This window comes from Zeugodacus cucurbitae, chromosome 3 (genome assembly GCF_028554725.1).
Source record: "Zeugodacus cucurbitae isolate PBARC_wt_2022May chromosome 3, idZeuCucr1.2, whole genome shotgun sequence".
Classification (NCBI taxonomy): Eukaryota; Metazoa; Arthropoda; class Insecta; order Diptera; family Tephritidae; genus Zeugodacus; species Zeugodacus cucurbitae.
In genome coordinates this window covers 3,286,273-3,296,292 of record NC_071668.1, presented here as the reverse complement: position 1 = coordinate 3,296,292, position 10,020 = coordinate 3,286,273, and the positions used below count along the sequence as shown (strand labels likewise).

The 10,020-nt window shown below is 38.2% G+C and overlaps 3 protein-coding genes across 5 annotated transcripts; 2 read left to right on the top strand and 1 right to left on the bottom strand.

Moving 5' to 3' along the window:
* The first annotated feature begins 558 nt into the window (after positions 1-558).
* On the top strand, positions 559-2,890 carry LOC105213076 (cyclic GMP-AMP synthase-like receptor). The gene is made up of 4 exons (XM_011185622.1): positions 559-655; positions 1,556-2,232; positions 2,294-2,498; positions 2,568-2,890. Exons 1-4 carry the CDS (start codon positions 559-561, stop codon positions 2,888-2,890), a joined length of 1,302 nt encoding a protein of 433 aa, XP_011183924.1.
* Positions 2,891-3,448: 558 nt separating this feature from the next.
* LOC105213066 (cysteine-rich with EGF-like domain protein 2) lies at positions 3,449-5,917 on the top strand. Of its 3 annotated transcripts, XR_851758.3 has the most exons (6): positions 3,449-3,788; positions 3,854-4,172; positions 4,247-4,435; positions 4,507-4,743; positions 4,857-5,155; positions 5,498-5,917. XR_851758.3 is itself a non-coding variant. In XM_011185608.3 (5 exons), the coding sequence occupies exons 1-5, from the start codon at positions 3,621-3,623 to the stop codon at positions 5,099-5,101; spliced, it is 1,158 nt and encodes a 385-aa protein (XP_011183910.1). In that variant the 5' UTR covers positions 3,449-3,620; the 3' UTR covers positions 5,102-5,917. The 3 variants fall into 3 exon arrangements, 2 of the variants coding, with proteins under 2 accessions (XP_011183910.1, XP_011183911.1); XM_011185608.3 differs by having other exon boundaries at positions 4,857-5,917; XM_011185609.3 differs by lacking the exon at positions 4,857-5,155 and having other exon boundaries at positions 3,450-3,788.
* Positions 5,676-9,294, bottom strand: LOC105213077 (ionotropic receptor 21a). The gene is made up of 7 exons (XM_011185623.3): positions 8,774-9,294; positions 8,436-8,717; positions 8,028-8,362; positions 7,801-7,962; positions 7,358-7,740; positions 6,989-7,181; positions 5,676-6,937 (listed from the first exon to the last, which is right to left on the bottom strand). The coding sequence occupies exons 1-7, from the start codon at positions 9,206-9,208 to the stop codon at positions 5,929-5,931; spliced, it is 2,799 nt and encodes a 932-aa protein (XP_011183925.1). The 5' UTR covers positions 9,209-9,294; the 3' UTR covers positions 5,676-5,928.
* Between the last annotated feature and the right edge of the window lie 726 nt (positions 9,295-10,020).

Sequence of the window (10,020 nt, the reverse complement as noted above, 5' to 3'; positions counted from 1 at the left end):
TGCGAAAATTCGCAACCCGTTGATTTGAAATACTTATTCATTAGAATCAGGACATATTTTTCTTTAAAAAAATTTTAACAGGGAGGCGACCACACCTTTAATCATTTTAAGAATTACTTGAGAATGAAATATAGCATAAATAAATAATTTCGCTTTATATAAGACAACTATATATTTAATTTTTGATATTTTATGACTAAAGTCTTAAAAATTTAAGTACTCCATATATACAGCACTGTATTTTTCCAAGACGGCGGCTATCTTACCACCGAGAATTCCCCACGAAAAAGGTTTGCTACTGTATGTACTGTGAATTATGTCTTTTCGTGTTCGTTGCTATTTGCATAGGTTCACACCTCACATTGTTTCAAATGCCATCAAACAAATCACATGCAATAGCTCGCACATTGCTTTGGTGATTTCAAGTACACTTGTCCAGCAGTTTAATACATACATACATACATATATATATTTGTCTGCGCTATGTCAATTAATTTGGAAGATATTTTTAAAATAATAAACCATTTTGTAAATATAAATAGCGAAAGACATGCATATATGGTACATTATCAGAATTTACGAAACAAATTGTTTGAAAGTTTGAAAGCTCAAAGTCCATTGTTCAAACTGCTCTTCAATGGCCAACAGCTGCAAGGTATGACTCAAACAATGCGTTCCAAAAAAAATTTAATGTATGTACGCATAGGCAATTGCGGTTAAGTAATTGTTGCGTGAAAAACTATTGCAACAATTTCACTATAAACTGTTTGCCTTAATGCCCGCTTATCTAGAAGATGTTATATGCTATGTACATATGTACAATGATATTGCCCACTCATCGTCGTGGTATGTTTGTCCGGTTGACAACAATTTGTTTGGTTTCTGATGACTTTAACTTTATCTCAAGAGCTTTTAGCGAAGCATAAAGCTTTAAGATCTTTCATATATTTTACAATTCTCATAGCATGTGTAGTAACATAGAGCTTTTACAACAAATTCAGGAGAATTCATTTAAATTCTCAATTCAGGCGTGACACACCCTTTGCGATGTTTTTGTATACTCTCGATACTCACGTAACATGTTGTAGAGAGTGTATTGATTGCGTACACTTAACGGTGGTTTATAATAGCTAATAAAATATGATACACGTGTCAAACTGATCAGTATGCGGAGACTAATTGAGCCACGCCCACTTTTATATAATACAATATTGAATTTTCTCGAATTTTTTCACTTTATAATAGACAATTTAAACATTAATTAATATAAAGAAATGAATATATGTTGAAGACCCCAGATATCCAGATACAAAGACATATCGAATAAGAAGTCCTTAAGTTTTTGACCTTTTGACTCTTAAGTTTTGAGTAACTAAACTTAACTGCCAGTTTTATTATTAACTCTTCTAAAATGCAGGATGCTATGGTGACCAGATACAAAGACATATCGAATAAGAAGTCCTTAAGTTTTTGTCCTTTTGAGCTTTATAGTCTTAAGTTTTAAGTAACTAAACAGAACTGCCAATATTACATCATTAACTCTTCTATAATGCAGGTAGTTATGGTGACAACGTCAAAGTGGGTCATCCAGATGAGTACGACTTGGTATTCTTTCTAAAAATTCCAAAGCAAGAAGAATTAATCATCACAGAAGACCCCGATTGTCCGGGCAATGTCTTTATTGACGTGCAAAATGTTTTGAATGCTCTAAAGAATGAAAAAGGTGACTCACTAATCTACGAGAAGCTGCGGACATGGACTACTAGCGAAAATGAAAGCGAATATTTGAACATAGAGAAATTACAATTTTGGTTGAAAAGCTGCTTCGACAAAGCACTATTGGCTATGAAAAGCAGTGGCGTTTTGAAGAATTTCAAATTCGTGTATCGGCGCTGTGGACCAGCGCATACAATGTTTGTGGATGAGCCGCAAAAGTTCTCAGTGGATTTCGTGCCAGCAATTGTATTGGGACAGTCAGCTGAAAGGCATGGCATACCTAAACCAGTCGAGGGTCAAAAATCGTTTCGTGTCTCGTATTTTGCGGAGGAGCAAAAACTGATGAAGGATAAGAAAGCGTTGAAAAATGCTTTAAGAATAATGAAGAAATTCCGCGATAGTCATTCGAATATGGCGAATTTAAAAAGTTACTACATAAAGACATTGTTCCTATGGAAAACAGCTGAGGTGGAGAATTCTTACTGGGATTCTAGACTTTGTGATGTCATTACAGATGTAGGTGATGTGATATCATATGAATGGGAAATCTTAAAATATGCTTTTGTAATTTTCACAGATGTTCAAACAGTTGAAACTTAGCTTAGATGAAGGACGCTTAGAATTCTATTGGAACAAGAATTTGAATCTATACGGCTTCATGAATGAGAAAAAGATTAGAGAAATGCGTTACTATATAATGGGTGTTTATGAAGAGATATTTTACGCACATGAGAGGATGTATTTACAACAACATAAAGCACATAGAATTCTCAGCATTTTCTGTAAGTATACTTTCGATTTATCTTCATTATGCATAAATATACCGACTGCAATACTCTTTACCCTTTCAGTGACTAAGGCGGAGCGGAGGCAATGTCTACCACTAATAGGTCGACATATCAAAAACCGTTACCAACGTGAAGTGAGAGCTGTAAAGCGATTCAAAGCGTCTCACATAACCACTGCCACGGCTGCTGGTGTATCTCATTACGAGGAAATGTTCACATATCGTGCTACAGCAATAAATGACAATTATATGTTAAAAGAGGAAATTACTTATATTTCTGATGGTGGCGAACCATTTTTGCATAATCTCAGCGAAGGATGCCTCATAGAGTTATACAATCTATTTGACTACGATGAACGATGTTTTCATAATTCTATAATGTATTAAGCTTTTTTTTTAGAGTAAAACAATAAATAATATATTCCGTACCTGTTTGTAGCCCATTAATTGCTTTTCTGAATAATTTCTGGATTTTCCGCTGGAAGAAGCACACACCACGCAATAACACCACGAATTTTAGGATATACATTCAAACATTTAACACTTTAACACTTAATAACAGTTATAATTAGTTTTATAAATTTCACAAATCAACACCAAAACATATTTCGCACTTTAATTTCTATAGAATTCACTATTTAACTTTTAAAGAGAATTGTTGCGTCGATATACATTTCCGCGCGCGAGTTCCGCTTCCACTTGACATTCAATGACAGTGTTGTAAGACTACGAAAAATGTTAACTGTCATAATTAAAAAGTCGGATATGTTAACTATAATTTAGATATATTTATAATAAATTACTTACAATTGGAAATATATTCTATTTGCATTTCAATATTTATTTGCAGCAATATTTAAATTATTTAAAATTGTATTAATTTAAATTAATTTGTTTGCTATGCAAAATTTTGTTCACTAATGCAACCCTGTTTCACATATGTACACGTAAAAGAAACAGCTGTCAAAAAGGCCTATCGGTCTGTGAAGATTTGTTTGAGGGATATAAATATTAGTGCCTCACCGATTAGAGATAAGTAAAATCCACGTAAACCAACGAATATTTAATAAGTTTTTGTAAACGTCAACGCCGGCATAATATAAAAAGTCTTCTAAAAATGTTACGTGTTTTTCTAATATTACCTCAACTATGTGTGCTGCTGCTGCTAGCAATAGATTGCGGCGCTGTAGAAGGCTTTGATAGGTCGCCGCTGGAACAAAAAGAAAAATCATCAAAATTACCGCCTTGTAAATCATGTACCGTTCTCGTGGAGTCATTTAAGTTGGTGGGTGCTTCAATTTTATTTAATATTTATCTGCTCTTAGTAATATAAATGCTTTATGTGTAAAGGGTTTGGATAAAACTAGTCGCGGTAAGCATGCCGGTGGCGATGCTGCTTGGGAGGAGGAAAAATTGCGTTCATACAAAACCAGTGAAGTACGTTTGGTGGAGGTGCAAGAGCATTTATGTAGTGATGTTAGACGTGGACAAGATCAATGTCACACCATGGCCAATGATCATGAACATCTGCTAGAGGATTGGTTCTTGCATAAACAAACCGATTTGCCTGACCTGCATGCCTGGCTTTGTATTGAACAATTGAAAGTGTGTTGCCCAGATGGACACTACGGCCCGGAATGCAAAACCTGCACTGATTGTAATGGCAATGGTGAGTTTGTATGAGTTGTGTTGACTATCAATATAAGTGTTAATTAACAGAAAATATTTAATATATTATTGCAGGAAAATGTAAAGGTTCTGGCAGCCGTAAAGGCAATGGGAAATGCGCTTGTGATGCTGGCTTTACAGGCGATAATTGTAATAAGTGCGCGGATAATTATTATGAAGCCTACAATGATGGCAAAAAGATGTTATGTTCCACATGCCATAAATCCTGCGGTGACAATGGATGCACTGGTGCTGGTCCCAAAGGTATGTCAATATCTATTAAATTATTTATCAACGTATTTATTTAACTAATTGTTGCTGCTTACGTTCGTTAGCTTGCCGTAGCTGCAAAGACGGTTGGCTTATGAGCACAGATCCAGTCGGCTGCCAGGATATAAATGAATGCTTGCTACAGAAGCGACCATGTCGCCCCAATCAATTTTGTGTTAACGATGAAGGCACATATTCATGCCTGGAATGTGATCGTTCCTGTGATGGTTGTGACGGTGATGGGCCCGATATGTGTAAAAAGTGTGCTGACGGATATGTGTTGAAGGATGGTAAATGCCTAGGTATGTACATTTAGACTGAATTTATAATTTAAAAAAAGTAATAATTGAGGTTAGCAACTAATTTGTGTTTATACTATACAAATATATTTTAAATACTTACATGCGTTACATAGATGACTCAACTGAGCAACGCGACAAATTCGTTAATATCACGCGTTTACTCACCTACTTTGGTCTATGCATCGCCACTTGTGTCATTTTCCAAAGTTCAACACACATCGCCTATATTGTGGGCGCAGCTGTAGCCATCTATATAGCAGCATCCGAATATTGGCTTAATACGCAGGCATCGCTGAACGCCGCCAATCCACAATTTGACACCAAACAATTAGAAGATCTAATTATGAAGTCTCTTTAATACCAAAAAATATGGAACCGTAACGTTTATAAGCAGTTGCAATACAAGACAAAAGTATATGAAAGTATTAATTAGGCAAATTCCCTTTTATTCTGTGAATAAAAGCAATCAAAGTGTAGCAAATTTAACGAAATTAAATTATTTATTTTTAAAAAATATTTTAATCACGCACATACATACAAACTTATAGCAAATAACCGATATTTAGTATTCGATAAAGAATATTTTTTTCTTTTATCTTACTATATTATATTTGTTTTTATTAGTTGTAAGAGTGGTAGCTGTATTTCAACACACCCACATTTTGTTATTTTTTTTTCAACTTTTAATTTTTATTTGTTTTTTGGTTTATTAGTTTCAACAACTGATTCTCTTTCACATATTTTGGTTTTGCAGACGAAAACATAAATGACGACAATGAGGGCGACACAAATATAACAAATAACGCTAAGACCGAACTGTAAATTTATGTATATATTTGTATGTATGCCAACTATATGTCCGTTCAGTGTGTATCGATCGCAATTATTTATACAAGTCGCAAAGCAGCTCTAACCAACGGTGAACGGTTAGATTTGTACCAAAATGAAGCTATTTATGTGAATTTACTGTTGTGTAACTGTTTTTTATTGATAATTAATAATTAGCACCAAATACAAATACAAAGCGTAGATGCCAAAAAAAAACAATACAATTATAAGCGCACTTTTAGTTTAAGCCGAACTATAATAATTATGTATATGTATCTCACATGTAACTGCCATCAATAAATCGGTGCACGCATAATTGAAATAAACTTCCATTTTTTCAATATTGTGTAACTGTTTTTAACTTTTCTCAACCACTACTGACTCGTCTTCAAGCGCCTTCAGCAGAGCGGCGCCGTCAGTCAAGAGATTGAGTTCATTCAATTTTGTGCTCAACGGTCCTTCGGGCTCCACCAAACTACCAAATAGCTCATACTCATATGTTGCATCGTCATCATCACTCCGCTCACTGCTGTTCGCATCTTCCTGCATTTTAAGACACGCATCCAGCGCCGCTAAGGACTCCTCCGCCGCTGCCGCCATACGTTCACGCTCCCGCTCTACATCTATCTCGGCCACCAGCATCGCCTTTTTCTTGCTATGTAAATGTGTTAACCTGTTGGCGGGCACATCGCCGCTGGAGCCACGCGAGTTGCAATCGGTGGAACTGGCCGATAGTGCCTCGGTTTCCAGCAACAGTTTACCATCTTTCAAAACGTAATTCGGCTCCTGCTTGTAATAGTTGCCGTACAATTCCTGCAGCGTCTTCTTTGTGAGGTTGAACTCACGCACGCCGAAACCTTGCTTCTCCGCTTTGCGTTTGGCCTCCTTACGCTGGTCGTGTGCCAACTGTTCGGCGGCTGTGCGCAAACTTTCTTCGTCTTCAGAATTGCGTTTGGACGACCACGCACTGGAAATGGACTTGCGTGAGCGGCGCACTATTTGCCGACACTTGTTGGTTATGCCGCCTACGATTTCGGAAAGCAACGCGATGGCGCCGAGCAGATAGCCGATGCCCATCAATAGAAACATGCCCTCCGTGTCGGCGGTGGTCAACTGACGTTCCTCTTGTATACGTTCGCGCAGCGCATTGGCCGAACTCGCTTGTAGCAGTTTGCCACTAGCCGAACGTTGCATGGACCATTTGACCTCGTTGAGTATCTTATTCATAAGACCACTCTGCTGTGCGAGTAAGATCATTGAATCGATTTTGCGCTTATAAACTGAGTCACGCGGAAAGAGAAACCCAACTTGGAATAGCGCGAAGCATTCTTCGCTGAGGTGCAGCGCCGAACGACGGGAAATGTTGCTGAAAAGATATGAGGATGAGGATATACCCAGTTTTTACAAACATACTTACTCGTCGGAGAAGTTCTTCTGTACCATGAACTCCAGTTGTGCCGCAGAGCCTAAAAATGCGTAGTTCCAGAAGAAACTTTGCGTTACATTGCCAATGCCCTCTTCCAAGTTGGAGACAAACTCCATTTTCTTGTATAATTTGATTGTTGGGACATGCGTGGAGTTCTGGAACCAAGTCTCCCAACCGCCGTTGTCTGAAAAGACGTTGCATAAGGAAACGTGGAGGCAAAGAGATAAATGAAACTTTGATCAGGTTATTAGAACCATTTTGGACTCTGAGCTTGACTTGACAATGGGTCCTTCAGAGAAGCTGACATTTTTTTATGAAAGGATGCCCATGATGAATCCAATTAACTCCTACTTTACTTACTTAGCGTTCCTACGCGAAAGAAAAGACCCAACAAATCATTAACGGAATCCACAGTATTTGGAAAAGCCGGCAGTGTTACGAACGCAATGATGGAGCCGGTATAACACGCCGTTATAATAATTGTAAACAACCAATAAGACCCTATAAGCAACCTTGTCGATGTCTTCTGTGTACTGGTCCATGAGTATTTACCCGAAAAGGTGAGACTATTGGTAAACATGCCGAAGACATACCAGAACATGTTCTCCATTTCACCCCAATTACCGATCAAGTGACGCAAGGTCAAACGGTCACTGTACACTATCGGAAATATTGCGCCCAAATAAATCACTACAATACAAACCCACACCGGCCACTGAAAGGGGCCCATAATAGCACGGTATCTGGAATTCCATGGAGAAGTTGAGGTTTACTGCTTGAGAAATATATATTCTACCACTCACTTTGGTAACGCTTTGGACGCAAGCGTAATAAAACTGGCGCAATCACGTGAATGCCCAATGGACATGTCGGTTTCCGTAATGCGTTCGTCTGTGATATATAGTCCACACATGCCGACGTCGGCCGCTTTAGTGCTGACTTGATACATTATATTGTCAATGATGCTGAAGAAATGCACAAGTTTAGGAAGAACAGTGTTAAGAAACTCTTTTGAAACAATAAGGTTTACCTCTTTACATTCGGTCGCCGTGGTGGCTCTATGACGTCAATGGTAAAATTAAGTTTCGCCGCAATCATATTGAGTAAACGGTATTCCAAGCCATCCCAAGCGGTGTGAGAAGTGCCGCCCCTCGATAATGATTGAATGCGAAATATAAAAGGTGGCTGATTTATAGCCGACACTTGGAAGCTGTGTCCGGCAAAACCGTTTGAAAATTTCGGCGGAAAGAGATTAACATGAGGACGCGAAAGTGCGCCGCCAATCCAGCTGGTCAGCACCAAGGGCGTGTTAGAGCCCAAACCATCGGTATATAGTTTGTGTGTGTAGAGCACGTAAGGACGCTCCTAGATTTGGCATACAAGAAAGACGTCTTTAACCTTCACTTTAATAGTATGGAAGTAATATGTTAAAACTCACACGCAACGGTGTCTCGGTCAGTGATTCGCCTATAACCAATAAATTAACAATATTTGAAGAAGATTCGGAGGACAAGAAATCTCTCAACTTCCACTGTGTTGAACGTGCCACCAGCACTACACGACTTTCGATTTGTGGTCCAATAATTTTGCGCGTCATCTCTGGATCCGAGAGAAAGAGTATATAACTTTTACACTGGCTGTCGATGCGTCGTTTCAACCTCGGATTGATAGGCTTATAATGTTCGTTGATTTCGCCATGATAAAAGGTGATGGGAAAGGTCTGTAAGAGACTTCTGTTTGAATACTTACATTCTGTCGACCAATTTTTGTATATACCTTAAAGAGACTTTCCAATATCATACCCTCCGATTTCTTTACGAAACTGTCATAATAGATGACCGGTGGACATTTGTGCAGATACTCGATGGCGATTTTATTAATTAGACGCACCAGCGAATCGGTTTGATCGGAGCCGAAAGCATTCATGTGGAACTTGTTTGCCAGTACCTCGGCGCGCGGTTTCGGGTGTCCTCGAAATATGGGTTTGATCTCGCGACGCAAGCGTTGAAGCAGTGGCAGCGTTGCATTTCGTTGCCCATATTCGCAACTGCCGTAAAGCTGGGGGTTAAGATTGTGACGCCTAATCAAAGTGGGACTAACGCAGCCGATTTTTTCCACTTTTGCCTCAGTTGGAGGTACACTATACACCGTTTGTAGGCCGCAAAGTATTAATGCAACTCCTACTAGGAAGCACGTCCAATTGGGCGGCATGCTGCTCAAAGAGTTTTGTGTTGTCACAACGTTAACGGTCGCACTTCTGCTGCTTTCGGCTTACGAGTGCTGTTATTTATCTATTTAGCAATATTCGGAGTTTTATTGCTCACATTGGACAAGGCTAACTTGTAATTTATTAGCCCTACATGTTTATAATTAATATACTAATGCGCTTATTGTTGCTATTATTATTGCTGCAGTTGTGCTCGGCGTTGAGTGTAGCACGCAATGGGTCGTCACCTTTCAATTAGTCGTAGCTTTATGGTTTTTGTTATTGTACTTTGATTTGGAAAACACCTGCAGATAATTGAGTTTCGATATCTGATTTTGTGGGCAGTCTGTGTTGCATCAATTTTTATTATTAATCCATATTTTTTAAGCTTTTCATTTTTTTTAGCGGTGAAACGGGGTTTATGAAGAAATGTCGTCTGTAGTTTTGTTGGATGGGGTCATACTTTTAAGACCCATTTTAAGAGAGTATTAAAGTAAGAGTATTTTTTGGAAAATTTCTAGCTTTAGTTTGAGCTTTTATGGATTATTTTTTGAAGGGTGAGTAGTATAATACATTTGTCTGATGGTCGAGACCTCCAAACGTTCCCACAATAGTCCGTTCTACATGATAGGAACGGAACTGAATTTAGATCCAGCCAAGGAATGTCAACTCGGCAGTATTCTTCAAAAACATTTCGGCAAAATTTTATGTCACAACAACAACAACCAACTTCGTGATATTCGTCGATTTTCGCTCTCTTTTCTATGAGAAAATTTCACCAAATCGCGTGCCTAAAAAATCCCTTCGAAAAATTTTT